Source organism: Pseudopipra pipra, chromosome 4, assembly GCF_036250125.1.
Source record: "Pseudopipra pipra isolate bDixPip1 chromosome 4, bDixPip1.hap1, whole genome shotgun sequence".
In the NCBI taxonomy this organism is placed as follows: Eukaryota; Metazoa; Chordata; class Aves; order Passeriformes; family Pipridae; genus Pseudopipra; species Pseudopipra pipra.
The window spans coordinates 39,777,354-39,799,278 of NC_087552.1; the positions used below are offsets into that span (position 1 = coordinate 39,777,354).

Here is a 21,925-nt window from a genome sequence, read left to right on the forward strand (position 1 = left end):
TGCCTAGCTTTCGTCCCAACATCAAAGACTGAAAACATCAAGTTTGAAACTGTTTCTGGCTCATTTCTATAGCTTCTCTTTTACATCTAACTCCGGCTGTTTCTTCATGTTCATAGTACCTAGAGATGAGTGGTAAAGGTGGTTAAGAGGCAAGATAAGTCTTCCTGTTCCATTGCCTAACTCAAACTCGATGTCATCCCAGAATACAAGGAACAGCAATAAAGATGAGCGAGCTAGCAGGTATCCCAAGCTGAGCAAAATCAGGGCTCAGTCATGCACCAGGATTCTACAATTCAGAAGAGAGAGTGTTCTGTGACCCACTAGAAGAACTGAATGAAAATGGCTCATTACAGATGAGCTTGGGGCAACAGTAGTGCCCAGCACTGCTAAAGTTCTGCTTGAGCAAACAGAAGAAGGAATTTTCACAAGAGCTTTCAACCCAGAAAAATTTGAAGGGTTCCCATACAGATGCCCAAAACCTGACCATGCTGAAGAGTTACTAGGCTTCCTGATATGTGCCAAGACACTAACTTATTCAAAGTATAGAAGGACCATATCTTCTCAAATAAATTACTGTAAGAAAATTTTACCTTAATCAAGAAATAATTCTCAGAAATATTTGGACTAGTTTCACTAAAGGGGTGCAAAACAATCATATGCAAAGTATGGAAAATTTCAACCACGCATAGTAAGCTGGGGAACCTAAGGAGCAATTGGGAAAATAGTCTTAGATTGGGAAGTATTTGGCAATCTTATTTATATACAGCCATCTTAAGTATAGGCCTCTCTCCTAACAGGACATTGGCCGTGATACCTCAGTTTTACTCTGAACTTAATATTACCCTAAAAATAAAAAATAAAACTTAAATCATCTAACAATATAATTTTTGTTCCACAAAACATAGCAAGAACTACAGAAAAAAACCCACTCATACATATATATGACAAACTGAATATAAAATGAGGCTAGCAGATAAGTAATTACCTGAAAAAAAACAAACACAGTAACAACAGAATTCCCAAACAGTAGTGATAAGATAGTAAGTACAAATATACCTTGTCCTTGAGGAACTCCGTAAAATTCAGCAGCTATCCTTGCTGCTTCCTTACGGTTTCCTTTCACAATGTAGAAATGGCTAAGTATAGCAAGGCTGATCTTCACAAAAAGTTTAAAACAAAAAAGTGAAAGTATAGTAAAGTAGACATTGGATAACTGCTGTGCAAAAGGGCGACTTTCTTCTATGACAGTCATTGCTGCAGCAAAATCTCTCTCAGTGTTTGGGTCAGGCTCTCAAATGTGTTGATAAGATCATATGGCTCCAGCCATGCACTCCTGGGAACAACTGGTCCCGAGGAAAGAAAATATCAGCTGGTCATGATGCCTGCTGCTCAAAATATGACGATTATTTATACTGTACATAGTATTGAGTTCACTACTGCTACTGCTAGCCTGGTGATATTCAAGTGGGATAGCAAGTACCAAGATCCTGGATGTACTTATTCCAGGTAAAAAGTCTATTGCATTCCAAATTCTGCATTTCTTATTCATTTATTTACCCTATTAATACATTTCAAAATACACCTTCAAAAGTATTATTTTTAAAACCTGCAACTTTAGGTACTAAACCAGGTAATCAGTTTTTTGCTAAAATATGTTCTCCTGTTGCTTAAGTACAATTGCTTTTTTGTGATACTTCAATTTTATGTTACACTAACATTTTTTTCTTATAAAACTAGAACCACACCAGTAAATATTTGAAATACACATTAAACAGATTAATATCTTCCGGCTTTGACAGTTTCTTATTATTTTGCTCAGGCTGAATGAAAGCAACCAGCATACATAGATTTTAGCCTTATAAAAAAAAAACACTATTCAGAGCAGATGATATGAATCAAACATCTAGATATTTTTATGTATAATACCTTGGAGCATCTAAAATTAAATTAATTAAAATGCAGTGGTAAACACACAATATGGAAAATGTCTAATATTTATGATACACATTTCATTGTGCTGCATTGTATTATTTTAAACCTATGACATGACAGATTTTATTTCTTGGCCAGTTTTAGAGAGGGGAATCTAGATTCCTCAGATTTTTTAAGAATTCATTTGCTTATATACCATAAAGTTATTACTCACAGTCATCAGCAGTCATGCACAAGTTGTTCCATTAGTGTGAATAGTTGCTGAGTTAATTGCTGAGTTGCAACATGATACAAACCGAGGAGCTGAATATCAGAACTAGATGCCTAAGTGAACTATAATCCTAAAGTAAAGAATCCTGGCAGCACAAGAAAGGGTCCTGTTCTAAATTTTTATATTTTCTTTTAAATAAAAGAAACAGTGTCCTGAATTATAGGTTAAAGTACTCTACCCATAGTAATCCTAAATTTTTCTATTCTATCCAGGATTCTCTTGTTTGGTGGTCAGAAAAAAATATTTTAGAATGTTGGCAACTGTCCATCAGGAACAAAGAGTATGATCCAAATGTCACTGCATCCACAGATCCCCCTGACTTCAACGAACAGCATAGCAGATATTAAGGATATAACACAAATTTGTATTCTTGAAAGAAAAGTGGAAAAAATGAGACACTACATCATATAACTCTAGGAGTAATTTATTAGAGTAAGAAACTATAATGTTTTCTGGCAAATACATTAAAAAAGCCCTATATAAATAAAGAAAAGACAATGATAAAGGGAAATGTGCTCAGAAATAAATATCAAGATTTATAACAGACAGGAACTGAATTGTAGTTACTTTGAGAGAAACAGGCATTCAATATTTTTCTTTGAAAAAAAATTAATCTACTTAAAAGTCAATCATAACTAGAAAAGGCAATTAAAAAGCAGTTTATACATGCAATTTTTTACTAAATTTCATTTATAGGCATTTTCTCATCCAGATAGAAAAGAAACTGTTTTCCTCATACCATTATTAGAAGCGGGAATGAGTACTTAAAATGCCAAATGAAAATCCTTGTTTATATTTGGCACATTGTTATCTGACACTGAATTGAGGTGTCATGTTTTCCACAAGGATAAAAGGCATTATGTTCTGAGCTACCACTGCCAATTTCCGTTTCAATCATTAATAGAAATGGTATTTTCCCTAGTAACACACTCAGTATTGGAATTTCTTACTTCTTCCATATTTTTACTAGTATTATTATGCTTAACTTGATCAGTCCACAGAATTCCCCAGCCATTTTAAGTACCTGTTTTAAAAATTTACCATGCAGAATAAGAAAAAAACATAAAAACCATTATGTTATGGTAAGCCTTTTTCTTCCTTACGGTGTTTTACGTGACTCTTTTTTCTTGACTTCATATTGTGCCATCTAGTACCTGTGCTTTCCCATCTGGACTTCTCCCACGTTTTGTTAACTAACAAAATAGTCTTTCTTTGTAGGGGCAAAAATCCAAATAACAATTACTATAAATAACAGTTGGAGTTAACAGGAGTGTTCAGAGTTCATCTTCCCCTTATAATACTGTTTCCTGCTTCTTATAACAACAGTAGGTAAATCACTGAAAATAAACTTCTCAGGTTTTAGGTAGTTTCCTTCAGGTTGAATTTTTCTGTAAAGGTTCAACAAAAATAAGTTTTAAAAAATCTTCAAAAATAAGGCTGTGTATGCATTTAATATTTCATAAGTGATGCTTCAAATAATCTGACAGATCTGTAAAACTACTTTTAGGAACAACACGAAAATTGACCAGGAGGGTTATTCCTGTATCAAGGCTCGTCTTCTGGCCTTTCAAAAATTTCCTTCCTCAGTCCTAAACTACATGAAGATGAAAGAAATCCTGAGTTTTGAGAATTTCAGTTCACACATAGTTATCAGAACCTGGCAAAATTACTCTCATGATATTTCCTTTTTTTTAGAGCTCTGTAACTCTTATGTGCCCGCTTAACTAGAAACTCTCTCAACTGCACAGCACAACCAAGTCTATTCTAATTTCAGGCTACTAAAGTGCTACAGAAATTACCATTACAGCTTGCTGGCAAACTGTGCTGTGAGGCACCCAGTCATGAAAACTGAGCAACTGTTCAGATGTTAACGCCCACACGGCATTTTGGAAGAACCAGCAATGTGAATACTGAGACCTGAACACAACATAGCTGAGAGCAAGCCCATGCAGACTGGGAAAGCCAGGAACAGAAAGCTACAGCTGCTGCAATAGAAATCATAAAGTAGAAGCATAGGTACATAAATAAAGGATCTGACAGGCAATGTGATGTCATGAAGAATTTTCTATTGCAGAGCAACATGAAGTGACTGGAGTTGGGTCTTGAAGCACTGCAGAATAATGAAAACTTCCAAATGGAAACGCACCACCAATATGTAACAAATATACAACATTATAAAAATATCAAAGAGTTTGAAAAGAGCAATGGCTTAATCTGGATGTTGACATTTCCCATATAGTTTTGACTTTTGGGAATGAAATTTCTCTGCCTCGATTTTTCACTTATAAAATGGGTAGTATTCTGAAGATGACTTCATTGCTGTCAACAAAACACTCAGATATCCTGATGAAAAGAATATTTAAACTAACTAGGTATCTAATAATTTTTATTTTAATACAAAAATCAGATAAAAAAATCTAAATAAAATGAAATATTGATCAGGACAATGGATCTTGTCTGGTCTTTTAGATGGTGGTTTTTCCCCAGCCTCTGTGGCCCAAGGTTTCCTGTTTAATCCTAGCAGTGCCTTTTCTGTTGAGATCCGAATTTCAGACTACAACAACAACCTACACTGCAGATAAACAATATTTGGATTATTTTTTTTGTTTAAGAACATAGTAATACTGTGATAGAAAGGATACCCCTAACCTGACATACTAGCACATTCCCAGCAAATAAAACAACGTAGTAATTTCTCTGATATGCTTCTCCATTTCTTGCAATTAAATATTTAAATTTTAAAACCACTTAATAAACTTCAAATGCTGGAATTCGTGGTCTTAAAATTCCTTTCTAATGCAGCTTGGTCAGTTATCATTTCTAAAGAACATAATGAATATAATCAAAATAGCAATACTGCCATTTATAATGACTTTAAAAGCGGTTCATTTCAAACTCCAGAGCTCAGACCAAGTAGCCTGCCCTTTAATGCCTTGCTGTGTAGTGGCCAAGTGCAGAAAGAAAGTATTCAGCAGTGGTACCTGTTTATGCTAATTCAAAATCTAGTACACTATTTATCCTCAACCAATAATTTTTAGAAAAAAAGGATGCACTACCTTCTATGATTAATTACATAACCACATTCATAAACTCTTTATTTTAGTCTGGTAATTTTTTCTCTACACTTTAGCAGACCAGTGTGCTTAATTTTCAGTAAGGTAAGATACACAAGAACAATAACACAACTGATAGACTATCTATTCTTTGAAGGCATTTTTTTAATACTAAAGACTGTAAAACCCTTAGAAATATTATTTCCTTACAGCATATGCTGTGTCTTTAATTTTGGAAAACATATTTACTTTTAGATGAAGGACTCGAAAATGCTGAGAAGCATGAGCTACTAAAAAGGAAATGCCTATTTCAGAATGAAAAATTACCTGCTTAGCGGCCCACTGATTTGCATTTTAATAGGTGTATGGGATGCTAATCCTAAAAATTTTACCTGACTCCTCTGAAGTTACTGAATGTTGTTCATGTCATTTCCATTTTCATCTGTGTTAAGCAATTTTTTCCACTATTTTCTATTGAAAGCATTTGAACTGAATAAATCTAGGCTCAGAGGAAGTATTCTAAAATGTATTTCCTCATTATCCAAAATGTTACCTTAACATTGAAGCTAAGACAAAAGGCAGACATACCATCAAACAATAATAAAAAATATTTAACATTCATTTCAATAATTCATTGAAAAGAATTATGTGCTCATTCATAAATTAAGTATATTATGCATTTATGCTTAGGCACAGAAAAAAACCCCAACAAATCATATTTACCTGAAAGTTACAAGAAATTCAGAAGCTGGAGTGATAGGAAGACATCGAACAGCTCCTGAGTCCTTTTCTAAACAGGAACTCAAACCCATTAGCACAACCCAAACACTACTCTTCATGAAGAGAAGAGGTGACCAAAGTACAGACTTTGTGCTACTGTTTTGGGGGAATGAAAAGATGAAAAGGTAGAGAACACAAACTTTGGTCCAGAAAAGACCAAATTTGGCTCACATAAGAACTGCTTTTTTTACTGCATCCCACTGCTATCTTAGTAATTCTACAGACTTGCTTGAGCACCATGACAAAGCCAAATTCTCAGCACAAAAACCTGAGAGTTGTGTTGTCAGTTGAAGCAAATGCAACGCTGTAATCAAACAAATGAAAGGCCTACATCTCCTTTTTACATCTTGTCTTCCTGAATGCCATGTCTATCCAGGATCTACACAAACCATGCAGCGTGAAGTTATAACTGATATCCAAAGTTATTTTTCATTCAGATTTCTGCAGTTCTCATAATTCACGTTAGTCTCCTGATCACCCAACCAAAGACTTAAACCAAAGGTCTGTTTCAAAATGCAATGCAATGACATCTTTAGTGGCATAACAGGAAAAAAGAAGAGTATCTTAAAACATGTCAGCCTTCTCTTCTTAATAGTCACACTCTGACTTTTGACACCCATTCTACTAAACAGCTATGTATTTAGACACCATTTGTCTTCTCTCATAAGACTATAAAACATATAGTTCCTTTAAAAAGCTTTAATGCACAAAAATCTATCTTATAAAAGTTTTGTTACATATAGTTTCTCTCACATATTTTGGTGTAGCACATTATTTCCATCAGTTCTCAAACTGCTCTAGAAAGTTCAAATTTATATCTTTGGATGGCTACGGTTGAACTTTTTTCCTCCAGTGTATGTATTAAAATCAGTGCTCTGATACAGTTTAGGTTCTATACAAATCAAGTTATTCTGGTGATGAATGATGAAACCTTTCATTTCTAACATAATGAAAAGATTGCTTATTCTACGGCTTATTCTACTTAATGAATTTAAACTGAGGTTTTTTGCATTTTTGAGGTGTTTTGCATTTTTGTTGAAAATACTACTCCTGTCTTAGAAAGTAGTTCTACTATACAGACTTGTATGTCCAGAGAATGGAATTACTGGCCAAGGATTAAAAATCAACCAGTATCTCTACACATAATGGACATTCTCTATATGACATGGATTTAAAAGCATGAAAAGTAACTCAGATATTTAAGCAATTATGAAAATCCAGTCTTCTACCTTCCTCAGTTCTTGCTAAAAATATATAGAGATTAAATCTGTATCACTTTGTTATACACCCACTGGATAGTTGCTTCTCGTAATGGTGATAGATGCCCCTTCAACAACTCCAGTATCAAACAGTCCCTGCTATCAGACACAGTATCATATAAGCAGTCTTGATCTGCTTTACCAGTCCATCTATTCACTGACAGTAAAGTTCTACACAGAAGAGAAGCAGGTATAACCAATCTGCTTACAAGTAAATTCAATCCAAGTTCTGCTAGAAACATAGTAAGTTTGTCCTACAGTATTTGTTGCAGTCCTCTTCGGATACTTAACATAACTCAACTATTAAGGGTATTACAGATGATTCCAAAATAAGTCATGTGTGCACTTAGAGACATTACTAAACCCAGAAACGTGTCAGACAGCAGGCACACACAGCCTGCTGACAGACAAACTCTAGCAAAACTTGCCCCCCAGGAGTTAAAAAAGTTACCACCTCCAGCTGCCCATTCCATTCCTCAGCTAGAGGTTCCTGCCCCTCACTCTTCTTCCTGGAAATCAACAGAAAGGAATGTGTATTGGTACACTCTTCAGTTCAAAACCTGGCAATTTAAACTGTTGATGAGTTTAAACTAACCTGATGGACTTTACATTGAAAAAAACCTTCACACCCCCTACAATCCATTCTGGTACAGAGAAAACAATCCTGCGGAAAAAGTTGTAGCAAACTGTGAGGGGAGAGTAACGTCAAAATGCACATAGATGCTGCCTCTTCCTAAGGATACTTAGGAGTAATTTTTGATGACCTTATGTACTGATACAGCTGTATCAGTGAAACTTGGAAGAGTCTTCTCATTTTACTTCTCTTTCCCTTTATATAGTTCCTTTCTTGGGTCCAAACAATTTCTTTCATTGCCAACCACATGTCTATAGAACACAGATTCCCTCTTCAGAACTAACTCGACCTCTTCCTTAGGATTGTGGTACCACAGGGCCTGTGCTTTTGATGTTTCAACTAGCTTGACAGAACTAACTTTATTATTCTCTAGTGCAACCACCTTGTAATCTGGATTCATGTAACTGAACCTGGTATTTTTGCAGTTTTTACAGTTAATCTTTCTTTAATGAACTGCAAAAATATCACAGGTTCTTATCAAATAGCTGTTTCTAAACAAATAAGTATATAAATAAATGTGCTTTCAAATCCCAGAAGAGCCATGATGTGCAAATTTGGGTTTCATCACATAGACAGTTTGTACATGAGAAATGAACATGACAGAAATTTTCTGTTTTAACTTACAGTTTTCAAAACACCAGATTTGCACCTGTAACTAATACCTCTCTGTCACTTTGAAACCTAGAACTCTTCAGCTGTTTGAAACTGGTCTTATGAAAATATTTTGGATCCATAGTAATGTTTTATTTATTTATGTGTAAGACCCGTAAATTATATCATCAAGTTCAAATAATTGTCAATTATTCTAAACTGAAAAGTTTGCTCAAAAAAAAAAATCTGAGTTGCGAATATTTTGTCATCAATTTGAATTCCTTACAAAATTTTTAATTTTATTCCAGATTATAGGCTGTCTTTAAACTTTTCTTTAATTAACTTAATTTTTTTCTTAAAAAAATTATTTTTATTTTTAAAAAGATTGAAATCATCTGTTTAACTTTATACCCCCTTTTTCAAACCTTCTAGGTTTTCACCTAGACTAAGAGTTGTTTAATTTGTCTCCTTTCTGTGTTAAGTATATTTTTGTGCCTAAGAACATTCTTAATAAAAGGAAATTACACAGTCAATATCATGACTTGGTAGGGATGGAGTTAAGAGTATATTCTGCAAGCATATGTCACTATACACTGACTCCCATGACTAGTGTTCATAACAGAGAGGTTTTTTCCATCCACTAAAACTGGTATCAGCTAAATGACATCATTGTGACAGCCCGTAAAGCATCCTTTTCCTCAAGCTGAGGCATGACAGTCTCTGCTTGGTGCTTTTACAAGAGACATAAAAATACTTTGTGATAAAGAACTTGTAACTGGCTGAGTGAATGAGGTAAAACCAGGGTGAGGTGGATCAGTAGCACCCAGCTTCTTGCCACAGAATACAAAGGACAATGAAGTGTGAAAGGTTAGGCTGAATCAGTAATGTATTTACCTAACATGGCTTCATATGCCACAGAATGGGCAAACCTCCCAGGAGCCAAAAATTAACTGTCAGGCTCCAAAACATACTGATTTTGGAGCCAAGAATATTTGGCTCCTTCTCCAGTGCAGGTTTTATTTTGCCATATATTATGCCACTACATAAAGCAGTGTTCTAAAGTATAAAGTTCATTCTGAAATCAGAAATTTACCCTGAGATTTTCTTGCTGAAGGACTCATAATAATACTATGAAGGCAAGGCAAAATTTCTTCTTGCTTGTCTTTTTGTTCTCCATACTCTGTAGATCCAAAGCAAAAAAATGGAGATGAGAAGGTTAGAAACAAAACCCCTTCAATGCAGTTTAAAAAGCCTACTTCTCTTAGCCACAGCCTTCTCACACCAGCTGTAAAAATGACCCACCCAGAAGAGGTGCTAACTGAAAAGGGCCTGTTGCAAGAGACAAAAGTTCCCCAAGCTGCTCGTGGTCACGTTTATTTTAATCTTCATCATCCTACCCAGAGTTGCCTAAGAGGCTGTGTGTAGCTATTGTCTCTTAAAGAATTAACATTTCAATAATTAATAGAAGACAAATTCAAGAAAGTATTTAGACATTTTTGGTAAAAAAATCAAGAAGTAGATACATATCCCTAGATCAGAAAAGTTATCTATACAGTCTTCATCTAACTATCTAGGTGCCAAAGATGCTACAGGCACCTAAACTTTGACCTGTAAAATTAGTCAGACTTAAGTCCCAAGAAGACCAAAGGTGCTGCCACCTGGGCTGAAATTAATATCTCCCCTTCACTTGAAATTCACAAACCAGACACCCTAAACTGTCAGCCACCCCGACACTCCCATCTGTGTGTACCATATCAGAACCAATATGACTTCAGTGGGAAAACAAAGGACTCATAGTAATCTCTGTTGATGGTCAGTGTCAACACTTGACATTTTGTTTATAGATGATTAAAGGAATCCCACTGTAACTTGAACATCTGAGTAGAAATGTATCAACCAAAGAGTGCAAGCTACTCTCCCTCAGAAGACTACTAATCATCAGCTGCTGACAGGGATCAATCCTGTCGAAGTGCCAACATTATAAAAAAAGAACATGTTTAACAGATCAAAGAGTGCATAAAAACACAATTCCAAAGTAGGATAATTCTGGGGAAGGATAGAAGAAGGAAGAATTCTGCATTTCAGACCTGCTCCCAATCCTATCTCTGCATTTTGTTCAATGAGTTTGTAATGAAAAATATGAAATTTCTTGAAATAAGAACCAGCCTGAGCACTGCCACGCCTTAGGTTCACTGCTGGTCTGGCATGAGTACACTGCTAGGGTGTAATGTATACCACTGCATCTTGGAAATGGTCTCCCAAACCCTTCTGCCTCCCCAAGGTTCTATAAATTTGTTTTCATAATTATAGTATTTGATCCATTCAGAGTAGCATAACTTATTTAGCTGACAGTGACTTTCAACATTAATATTATGTCACTATTCTTTACAAAATACCAGTTTTATATTTTTCACAGAACAGTTGGGAATGTACAAGTAAACAGCTATTGCGAATAATTATCTTCTTCCTTCTCAACTGCCTTCTCTGTTTCAAAATTTTTCTCCTATTTTGATTTTTCAAAATTTCAGTCATTAAAAAGCTATAGAAGGTTTCTTTATTCTGAAACAGTAACAGATCAATCCTTGAATAAACTACACCATCTGTCTTCCCCTGCATAATGTGCTTTTAAGTGACATTTATTGAAAGGTTCTACTAAAATAAATCCAAACCTACACAAGCAACAGCCATATTCATTGCCTTAAGAACACATGACTTTGGATAAACCTTTTGATTTTGGTACTTGATTACTGCTTTGGAAATTTAAAAACTTAACTCCTCTAAGTTCTGCCTTAGTTACTTAAGTTCTCCCCAACAGCCACTTTTTTTATTAAACAAACAGTTGCTTAATATGAAAAACTCTAAACAGCAACTATAAGAACTAAAAGCAAGAACGAAGGCAATTAAGCCTTTTGTTTTTAGAGACAAGAAAAAAATAATGTTCACAGTTGAATTATCTTTTTGATTGCAGCAGACATTTTACAACTTCTGAAACCTTTAGGTTCCCCTGTTAGCGGTAAAAGCTTCCTTGATGCTTCTAAATCTTCATATATTTTGGGGAAAAGCACCCACTTTTCAGTAAGAGTTATCTAAGGTTTCAATAACAATATGTTCTAGTACATAAATCATCACAATAATTAATGTTTGGAAGAGCATAAAATAATAAGCCAATAAAAAACTTTAAACAAGAAGTTCTCTGTGCTGCTGGAATTCTTATGGAACACCAGGGAGGCTGAGAATTACCAAATGCACACTGGTAAGGAGCTTACCAGCAGGACACTCCTAAAGAGCCTCCCCTCTTCGGGCCTGAAACTGATTTCAGTGGGGCAAATGCAGGGACACACAGAAACCAACTGCATAGTGGAACACGTGGTCCCAAAAGCAAGGAATGGCCCCACAAGTACTTTAACACCCTACACGTAATAATAATGCTAAACAGACATGTTACAGGTACTTGGTCTGGGTGGAAACTAAAAGCATGAGTATGATCTTTTTCTTTTTCCATTCCCTGACTTTTCTTCCCTGAATCCCAGACCTGACTCTTGGCTACTGGGAGGAAAAGAAACAGCAGCATCATGACAGAACATAGGTATTTCAGAATGGCCTGACAGTCGCCACCTTCTTCCTATCCCTTCAGTCACCATGAGGCCTTCCACCCTTTCAGACCCCTGCGTCTGAGCTCCTGTTCCTCCTCCAGCATTTGCAACTCTGAAACCTTAGGACTGGGAAGAGGAAGTTAAATATAACTAAACCACTGCTGACACCTGTTGTCAGCCCTGAGAAATCTGCATTAATCGGGCCTGGTATACTTAATACAGTAAAGTAAAGGTGGGAACACCAAAAAACCCTCAACTCAAACCATTGTAGAAGCTCTCACTCCCCTTGGTTCTCGCATTCATAATGTTGCAGGCCCAGGAAGCAGGAATGGGCACCAAGTAGGGGCCTTGGAGAGGAGTTAGAAATCACCTCACTACATAAATTAAGCTTTGATAGCACCAATTTGAAGTGGAATTTCAACCAAATCAGCAGAGTAAGGTAAAAGACTGCCTCATCCTGAAAATGATGTGGGATCATCAAGCCATCTGGTAAAGAAAAAGTATTCCAGTAACATGCGCAGCTACTAAATTAGGTTTCTAGGCAATACTGAGAATGTAACAATGTGGAAATGAATAGGAACATCCTACAGGAAACAAGGTAGGGAATGGCAAATCACAGTACCAGTGAAAGCAAGATATAGACTTCAAGTGAAAACATAAGCCTTCATCTGTAATGTTATTTACATTTTATTACACAAACGAAAAAAATCCACCAGAGGAACAAATACCAACCTGACTCTACAAACCAATGCCTTGGAAACACAAGAGGTGACAAACAGTTCAGAAAAGAAAATGCTCCAGTACGCAACAACCCTTCATTTCCTCAAAGTTACCAAGAAACTAGGACAAGAACCTATATACTGCCGCTGTTAATGGGGAGAGCTGCAGGCAGGTCCCCCAGGGCCGCTCCCAGGGCACACGGCTGCGCCTCCGCCCCGGGCCCGCCACACCAGAGACCTCCCACGGCCACGCAGGGCAGACAGGGAAAATAAACCACCGACAGCTAAGCGGGACGGAACCGAGCAGGCACGTCCAGTCTCCATGTGTTTTTCTCTTCTGTACACCAGACGTACGCAGAACCGCCGTACGAGCAGTGCTATGAAAGTCAGTCAGGTTTGGCACGCCACAGCCAAAGGCCACACAACCTTTCTCTCTGCGGACTCCCCCGGGTGAGCGGTACCAGAGAAGGTCCGGCCCGGCCCTGAGGCGCGGACACAGAGGCGAGCCCTAAGCTCCCGCACCGCCGCCATGTCGGGGCCGGGCCCGACGCCGGGCACCGCCCAACGCCTGGCAGCAGCGGGAGGGGGCTGGCGCATGCGCAGGGGCGGGCACTGCCGGAGGGGCCCAACCTCTCCCGGAGCCCCCCCAGCCGGCACGAAGCCACGCCCCCCCGCTGGCGGTCGCGCGCCCGTTCCCTGCCGCCGCCGCCGTTTCCTGCCGCGTCCGCGCGCCCGCCCCCCCGATCCGCGGTCGCAGTCCCGGCCGGGCCGAGCGGGAACATGAACACGGTGCTGTCCCGGGCCAACTCGCTCTTCGCCTTCTCCCTGAGCGTGATGGCGGCGCTCACCTTCGGCTGCTTCATCACCACCGCTTTCAAGGAGCGCAGCGTGCCCGTCAGCATCGCCGTCTCCCGGGTCACGCTGTGAGCGCGGGCGGGAGAGGAGCGGGAGCGGCGGAGGAGGGCGGTGGCGGCGGCTGCTGCCCGCCGGGAAGGGGAGGGATTCGGGGGCCGCCGGGGCACGGCCGGGGCGGGTGAGGGGACCCTGATGCCCGGCGGGGGCAGCTGTCCCTGGCCCCCGGCGCGGCCGCCCCGGGCTCGGCCTCCTGCGCGCTCCCGCCCGGCCAATGGGGGAGCCCCACGACGGCGGGGCCGGGGCGGTTCGCTCCGGGCAGCCCCGAGGGACCGGCGCTCAGGGACCGGCCCCGCGCCGTACCGGCCGCTGCCGGGCTCGCGGGCCGCAACCAGCCCCTGCTCCGAACGGAGCGGCGGCTCACGGCCGAGCCGAGAACTGCTGCCGGCAGGTTTGGGGAGGCAGGGACCCAGATGAGCATGCAAATTATCCTATGGTCATCTGGTCGTAGTGCCTTTTCCTTCTAATCTGTATTTCACTCAGATTTCCCTGTTGACAGCCTATCGTCCTTTCTTGTCTACAAGTAGACTGACTGGGATGGCTTCTCTTCTGCGAGAGGTACCAGATGTAGGACACAAAATACCACATCAAAAGTGTGTTGCCCACAGACAAAACATTCTGATGCAAACTTGTGCTGGGGAACCTTTATTTTTCAATTTTGGTGGTGTTTTGTTGTGTTTTTTTTTTTCTCGGAAGGGAAGTTTTGTCCTAGGACACTTCCGCCAAGTTAAGGATGTATGATGTGGAAGGCAGTGGTTTCACACGCAGTTGAGCAGCTGTTACTGCCACCAAAGAGTGGTCTTTGGTCCCGCTTCTGGCCACATGGCCCTTTACCCAGAGCTCCACAGGGGAATCAGGCTTGTAGGACACTTCAGTGAGCTGCTTTAACTCAGCTAATGTTTTTTGTTTGGTTGGTTTGGGCCCAGATTAGTGAGCTAAAGCAGCCCATCCCTGAAAGTGTTTAAGGCCAGGTTGGATGAAGCTCTGGGCAACTTGGTCCAGTGAAAAGTGTTCCTGTCCACGGCAGGGAGGTTGGAACTAGGTGATCTTAAAGGTCCCTCCCAACCCAGGCCATTCAATGATTCTGTGATGATTCTGTGGAGCTTTGGAGCCACTCGAAGGTAAGTGGCACCATTGGATGGCTAGCAGCAGGATTTGAGAGGGCGGATGAATGCAGATAGAGTGGGGACTGCCATCACCTTTCAGTGTGGTTTAATACCACAGGAAAAGAAACTTCATATTTACGCTAGACCGAGGATTGCAAACAACATAAAACTGGCATAAAAAGCATATTTTTGAGTTTTATGGTGAGCTCAGTGTATATGAGTTAGCATGCTAATGCCTAATTAGGATGAAATTTATATTGCTAGTGCCGTCTGTGAGGCACAGATCTGGTATTACTGAGAGATGTTACACCTCAGTTGCTTGTCTTGAATTTCTGCATTCTGCAGACCCCAGCCTTAGAGCCTGCTACTGCACAAGATTGGCAGTGCTTAAGAAGTGAAGTGCTTGATAAGGTTTACTACTTCAAAAGATACTGCTTTTTGCAAAGGGATGAAAATTCATAGCAAGACTTAAATCAGGAAGTTTTGGTGGTGTTTTTCTTAACTAGTGTCCCCAAAAGTTTTGTCCGCTGGTAAACAGTTTTTTTGGGTTTTTTTTTTTTTAATTACCAAACTTAGTTTTTTAAGAAAATTATATTTTAATTGACTAATTTCCAAACTGGAATAAATGTAACTATGAAGTTCATAATTTGTAAAAAATGTGTTACATTAGGAATTAAGATTTGTAGCTGATTGTCAAGCTGATTGCTTATAGTATTCCTCTTTGTAGAGGGTAAGTTGGGTAAATTGATAAGCTTTATGAGTACATATGGAAATATCTGCTGTGTGTCTGTTTCTTTTTTTTTCCAGTTTCTTTTTCTATTGCGGTTTAGTATGGCAATGTCAGATATTGTTCCAAATGTGGCTTTTTAATGAAGCCTTCCAAAATGATATGATTTTCCATAATGTAGAGGAAAATAAGCATTTTCTTTATGTTGCTACTTATACTGTACAGGGATAAATCTCAAAACTTGTATGAACTACACACCTAAACTCATTTATCAGAATGGTTGGAGTGTCCTGTACAAGACTGAGCACTAGAGGCTTTTTTTTTTTTTGTGGAACGTTGAGAAATAATATTGAAAATGCTTGCCAGGAGACAGCTATGCTGACGGTGTTCCAATCAGATTTATATATTTGGGCATGGCTAACATATTTTACTAAAATGAAATGTAGTCCGGTTTAGATACAGAGAGGTACAGATTTTTGTTAAGAGGAAAAGGTCTGGAGGCTACATGTATGTCTTAGACCAGTATGCTGGCAAGGCCTGTCATTCAAAACTGGGACACCTTAGTTTCTGGAAGATAGGTGATAGTTTGTCATGTTGATTATGTTTTAACCAAAAGTATTTAAAACAAAATACGGAAAATGGATGCGAGAAATATCTGATAACAGTCATAATTTATGTAATGTGTAAAAGACAAATAATGAGAAAGATTAATCTTGTGTTTTGTTTTGTCTTAGAAAAAATGTAGAAGATTTCACTGGACCTAGAGAAAGAAGTGATCTGGGATTTGTCACATTTGACATTACTGCAGATATCCTTAATGGAAAAAATGTTTTTCCAACTTTTGAAATAAGAACACTTTGATGTCTGTTTTTGTTACCTTATAATCTTCACATGTTCGGGACTTGGGGAAACTAGCAATTTGTCTTAAAATAAAATTTAAAGCAGGAAAAAGTAGTATTCTGCATAGCTATGGCAGTGAAATAAAATAGCTGCTTGGTCTCTAGTAGATGACAAGTTGTTTTCTCTTTTTAATACCTGCTTTTAAAATAGTGAAGTGCACTGTATCTAATAATGGCAAGTGCAGTTTAACATCTGAGCAGTATTACTTTTGAGTGAAGTTTATATTGGTGGTTTGAGGAGTGAATTAATGATAGAGTTTATATAGCATACTATTGTGATTGTCATACCAAATCTAGAAACTGATGCACCTTTCAAACTCATTTTGTCATGAGGCTTTCAAAGTTCTAGTTGCATAGAAGTACCTATATTCTTTTAAAAATAAACAAACCATTGTAATCCTTTACTTGCTTAGGTGTTATACTCTCTAATATTTAGCATTTAATAGTATGAAATTCATTGGGAAGCATATGATGTACTACAAAATTTATCACATTTTTTGTCCTCTTTCTCAATTACTATTACAGTTTTGCAGTTTTCTTTTGTATTTCTTTGCTCCCCTTTTAGCCTGGGTTTTACTGGGGAAAGAGAATTGTGTTGTGGGTATTTCTGGGTTTTTTTCATTTGTGTTGAGTAAGTTTTTAGACACTAGAAGGGAATTATCCTTAGAATTTAGGCTCTTGAGAAAAATCTGTGTTTTCCTGCAGAAGTCAGTACCAAATATGAGGCAGCATGCTTTACCTCAGGTGATTACACTAAGCCTTGCTTTGCAGCTGGGCTGAGATTGCTGGGATTTTTCCCTGTCCACTGTTTTTTGTCACTGTTAGGCAAGACATTGATTACCTTTGTGTTTCATTTTCCCTGTTTTGAAGAACGCTATGTTCTGTAAGCAAACCACACAAAATACAACATTGATAATGAATGCTGGACAGACTAAATCAGATTTTTGCAGGTCTGTCTTGCACAGCAATAAGAGGATTATTTTTTTTTATCAGATGGAAGCAGGAGAGGTAAGCTCCTGAGTCTGAGTTTTACCTATTAAATACTTATACATATTAAAATCAGAGTCTGAAATTCAAAAATAGATGCATGGATTTGTGTGCAGTGTATATAGGTGGAAGCAGAGCAAGGCAGGACAGGACCTCTAAAAGAAATGTTCTCATACAAGGATTAGTCTGCAATAAAGGGCATAAAGATTCCATGGTTTAATGGTTTCTAATAGTAGCAGTAATTTTATTTTTTTTTTATAAAGAGTCTGACTTAATCTTTCATGCCTGGCATAAATAAACCTTGCAATGTTTAGAGCTGTAAAATGCAACTCTCTGGTAGGGTTTTTTTAGTCAAAATTTTTAAAGAAATACGGGTACATGGGCTCTCTTAACTACTGGAAACAAGTTGTTAGTCCTGGGAAAAATTAAATAAAGTGGCAGTTAGAAAAATAAACTAGGCAAAGGAAAGGAAAGGATACAGTTTTCACAAACTCCTTTAAGCTTACTTAAGTTGTTGCCAACTTTTGCAAGTGGTACAAAATCCTTTGTTATTTTCAGCTAGATGACAAACAATGTTCAAGTAGAATACCTCTACCTATTCTTGCAGTGACAGCAGTTAAATAATTGATTCTTTCCTTTCTTGCCTTTTGAATTAGTAGCTTAAAAATATGATTTAGTCTTGATGAATGAGTGGAAGATGATACAACAGATTTTGAGGCTAGTTAGGGAATCTATTCTTAAGAAAATGGCAAATAGAATACTAAAGAGGACTGAGAAAATTTACAGCTAATCTTTATTGAGAGTTAAAAGGATTTTCCTCAGTAGTCACACATGGTGCATTTTATTGTTAAATAAGCAGACAACTATTTAGAATCCCAGCATTATTATACTGACAGTCTCAAATGGCAGTCATCAGTTCTTTACTGTTTATCAAAAATCTGAGCAGAGTTTTATTCCAGTCTAATGAGCTTTCTTTGTTGTCAGTATGTAATAAAATTTTCTAATTTCTTGTGTCCTTTCCAACAGTAAATACTTTCCAGCTTCTAACGTCTCCAATGTGGGTATTGGAGGCTCTTTGAATACCCTACACTCTGCCAATTTTGTATTGTTTATTATTATATTGTTTAATGTTGTTGTATTTTGATCCACAATTGGATACTAGAGTTCTCTGATAGTATAAATAATTGCCTTGAGGATATTTACTGAAGAATTCTGTCGTGCCTTTTATGTTAAAGGTTTTAGAATTGTCTAGCCGAGGATTCTGGTTACTAACTACAGTGTCAAATATAGAACTCTTAAATCATTGGAGGAAAAATAGTTGTTAAATTTCATAAATAGTAAAAAAAACCCAACTAAAAACCTGTCACTTTAATAAGATTAAAATATATGGCAGTGCTCTGATTTATGAATAAGATGAGGTATATTGAAAGGTAAGAACTCTCTGTAATTATCATAGTCTGTTCAGATCTAGTAAAAGTAAAAGAAGGTTATGTAAGTACAATATGGTATTTTTCTTAACTTGCATACATCTGCAGAGTATATTTGACTGGAATGTTAAACAATTGTTTCTATATTTGTCTGCAGAATATTCAACGAAAAACAATGTAAGTATCAAAAAGAAGGTGGAGGCAATTACCCATTTTAGTACTATAGCTATTTTTAAACTTTCTGTAGTTCTGCTGGGAAGAATTAAGGCACCAGCATTTCCTACTAGCTTGGGCTGTTTTTACTGGCCTTCATGATTGTTATTTTCTTGACAGTTTAACTGCAGGGTGGGAGGTTCACCTTCATGAGACCTGACTTGATATGTTACTAGTAGAATGGGAGAAAAGTAGCACATGCTTTGTGTTGCAATACACTTGCAATAGTGTACTGTAAATGAGTTTTTTCACTTATTTTCTCTGTGCGTTTTACTTTTTCCTAACACTCTGCAGATGACTTCGGTTAGAAACAAAATATAGTGGCTTTGGTCTGGCCTGGTGTGGTGGGTGTTTTGTTCATAGATCACAGAAGTGTTTGCCAATACCAGTTGCTGTAGCCCTGTAATTCACGTCATATCTTGTCATACTCTTTAAAATAATTGGCGTTGTTGCATCCTTTAAGTTGCTACTGATGTTGTTACTTTGGGTAGCTGAAGACGCTCTTCACTGATCTAATAGGAGCTGTATGGAACAGCCTATGGAAAAATTACTTTAATGAAACACCATGCTGCCATGGTGCCACTGAATTCAAGTTAAAGCTACTGTGGTCATGTTGCAAGGATACAGCGAAAGCTTGAGAGGGTTCTTAACTTGCTGCACAAAACTATCTCACCACTTTTTTCCCTTTTTTTTGAGGGGTAGTTATGCTTGCAATTCAAGTTGAGATTTCTTCCTTTAAAGTTGGAAAAATGTCAATACCTAGGCAGTCATGATAGCTCAATTTAAATCCTTTATTTATAAATATTGCTTTAAAAGTGATTTACCTTTGCAATTCAAAAGGAAGACCCATCATGCTTTGTAAGTCTTCCAAAGCTTATGACTTTTTAAGATGGCTTTCTTGTGTTTTATTAAGGTGTTCCTTGTTGTTTTCATTTATTCTGTTCCACTCTTCACTGTGTAGCAGTACTAGATTCCCCTTCTGTAAGGCATTATTCTGTTAAATTAGTTATGAATTGCAAGCGTGTACTTGAGGGTTTTCAGATAAATAATGCTATGAAATTCCAGTGTCTGAATGTGATCCTGTAAAGTACCTTACTGAGTTAATTATAATTGTATTTTTAGGCTCTAAATCAAGTGGTCCTCTGGGACAAAATCATGTTGAGAGGAGATAACCCAAGGCTGTCCCTAAAAGACATGAAGTCGAAGTACTTTTTCTTTGATGATGGAAATGGTCTCAAGTAAGTAAATCCTTTTTTTTATTGCTCTTATTCATAGTATCTTGATTTACTCTTATACTTTGTGTTTTATATGCATGTTTATTGATGTGGTAAAGTACCTATATTCTGTCTGATACTCTTGTCAGCCTGTTGAATCTTCTGGGTTTCTGCTTTCACTATTATTGGAATTGTTTCTGTGATGCACTCAACTCCAAAGGAGTTAAGGAAAAAAAAAAAAAAAGTAGGTATTACTTCATGAAGTAACTACATAAAAATAAAAAGCTTACTGTTAGTGGACCAGAAAAACAGTCTGTATCCTAATGTATTTAATATTAGTAACTGTTAATTAAATTGGTTGAGTATTTGTGCTGATAGTCTTTGTTGCTTTTGCAGGGGAAACAGGAACATCACTTTGACTCTTTCCTGGAATGTTGTACCAAATGCTGGCATCCTACCTCTTGTAACAGGATCAGGACATGTGTCTGTACCTTTCCCAGATACCTATGAAACAACAAAAAGTTATTAAATTATAGTACTGAATCATAAGCAAGATATTTTTATACTTGTATATTGTGAATACATTTTATTGTGGTTTCTTCTCACATCCCATGCAACTTTTCAGTGAAAGGAACCTTATTTCCTCAGGTCTAACAGCATAGAAAAAGGAAATTAAAGTTCAGGTTTCTTTTTTTTTAAATAAAACATTAAAGCTGAAACTTATGGGAAAGGTAAATTGCAGAGTAATGGTTTTGGGGGGCGGAACTGAGGATTTTTTTATTTTTTTTCCTGGCCATCTGGGTATAGAGCTCTTTTTCTTTTGAATAAATATTTTTAAACCAGAAGATAGTCTTCCTGTGTTTGGGCTTTTTTTAAGTACTGTGATAGTTATTTATTATTTGTAGAACTCAAATACACCTTCTGGAGCTAGTTTCTGGGAGTGCCTGAAGGAAACAGCTATCCTGTTTTACAGCATTTTGCTAAATGCATGCTTAGCCTGTTACAGTAGGTAAGCTTGGTCCTTTCTAGGACTGCCAACAGCTACATGGAAAACTGATAGTTCATTATCTGTCAGTCAGCCTGTAGATCTTGTTTTCAGTGTCACTGATGTAGCCCATCCAGTTCTGTATTATAGATCATTTTAATAACTGCTTATAATGCAGCAAACTGGAAGAATAAAAAGAAATCTATTCAGCATGAATCTTAAGACTTTCAGCATAAGACATAAGGATAAGTCAGTAAGAAAAGTAAAAGCTTTAGGTAAAGAAAGGCTGTCTACCAACAAATCTCTTGATTTTTGTTGGGATCTGCTCAGCAGAAAGAATGAACATGCTTGTCTCAGAAGGGGTTGAGATAACTAATATTAGAGGGGACCTTCCATAGCAAGAAATGGGACAGATGTTGTTCAAAACAGTCTGGGAAAACATTTACAAAATAGAGGGTTTCCCCATGGTAAGATAGAGTAATTGAGACAGATTTACCAGCTTGAGTAATCTACATGAATTACATGAATCTACCTACAAGTCTTCCTGATTTGCATCAGCCAGGAAAAGTAGGAAGCAGTTTCAGTCAGCACCTCTGCTGTAAAAGTGGCATCTCTGTGGCTGC

At 37.7% G+C, this 21,925-nt stretch overlaps 2 protein-coding genes across 8 annotated transcripts in view; one reads left to right on the forward strand and one right to left on the reverse strand.

Moving 5' to 3' along the window:
- The window catches only part of ASB5 (ankyrin repeat and SOCS box containing 5), a 40,014-nt gene extending 26,205 nt beyond the window's left edge, over positions 1–13,809 (reverse strand). Inside the window, exons 1-2 of one of the 7 annotated variants that reach the window (XM_064652537.1) lie at positions 13,681–13,795; positions 7,750–7,804 (exon numbers count right to left, since the gene is read on the reverse strand). In XM_064652537.1, coding sequence (XP_064508607.1) covers positions 7,750–7,763 — 14 coding nt within the window. In that variant the 5' untranslated portion in view covers positions 7,764–7,804; positions 13,681–13,795. Of the gene's footprint in view, positions 1–1,056; positions 1,318–7,749; positions 7,805–9,613; positions 9,682–13,680 lie in introns of those variants that run through there. The other 6 variants (XM_064652542.1, XM_064652536.1, XM_064652543.1 and 3 more) reach the window with 6 other exon arrangements.
- Positions 13,486–21,162, forward strand: SPCS3 (signal peptidase complex subunit 3). The gene is made up of 5 exons (XM_064652544.1): positions 13,486–13,755; positions 16,312–16,385; positions 18,991–19,067; positions 20,226–20,341; positions 20,714–21,162. Exons 1-5 carry the CDS (start codon positions 13,613–13,615, stop codon positions 20,844–20,846), a joined length of 543 nt encoding a protein of 180 aa, XP_064508614.1. The 5' UTR covers positions 13,486–13,612; the 3' UTR covers positions 20,847–21,162.
- The last annotated feature ends 763 nt before the right edge of the window (positions 21,163–21,925 follow it).

Excerpts from the sequence above, each read along its gene's own strand:
- SPCS3 (XM_064652544.1), top strand. The coding sequence starts at position 13,613 with ATGAACACGGTGCTGTCCCGGGCCAACTCGCTCTTCGCCTTCTCCCTG. Across the intron at positions 19,068-20,225 it reads AATATTCAACGAAAAACAAT|GCTCTAAATCAAGTGGTCCT; the intron begins GTAAGTATCAAA and ends TTGTATTTTTAG. Across the intron at positions 20,342-20,713 it reads GATGATGGAAATGGTCTCAA|GGGAAACAGGAACATCACTT; the intron begins GTAAGTAAATCC and ends TTGCTTTTGCAG.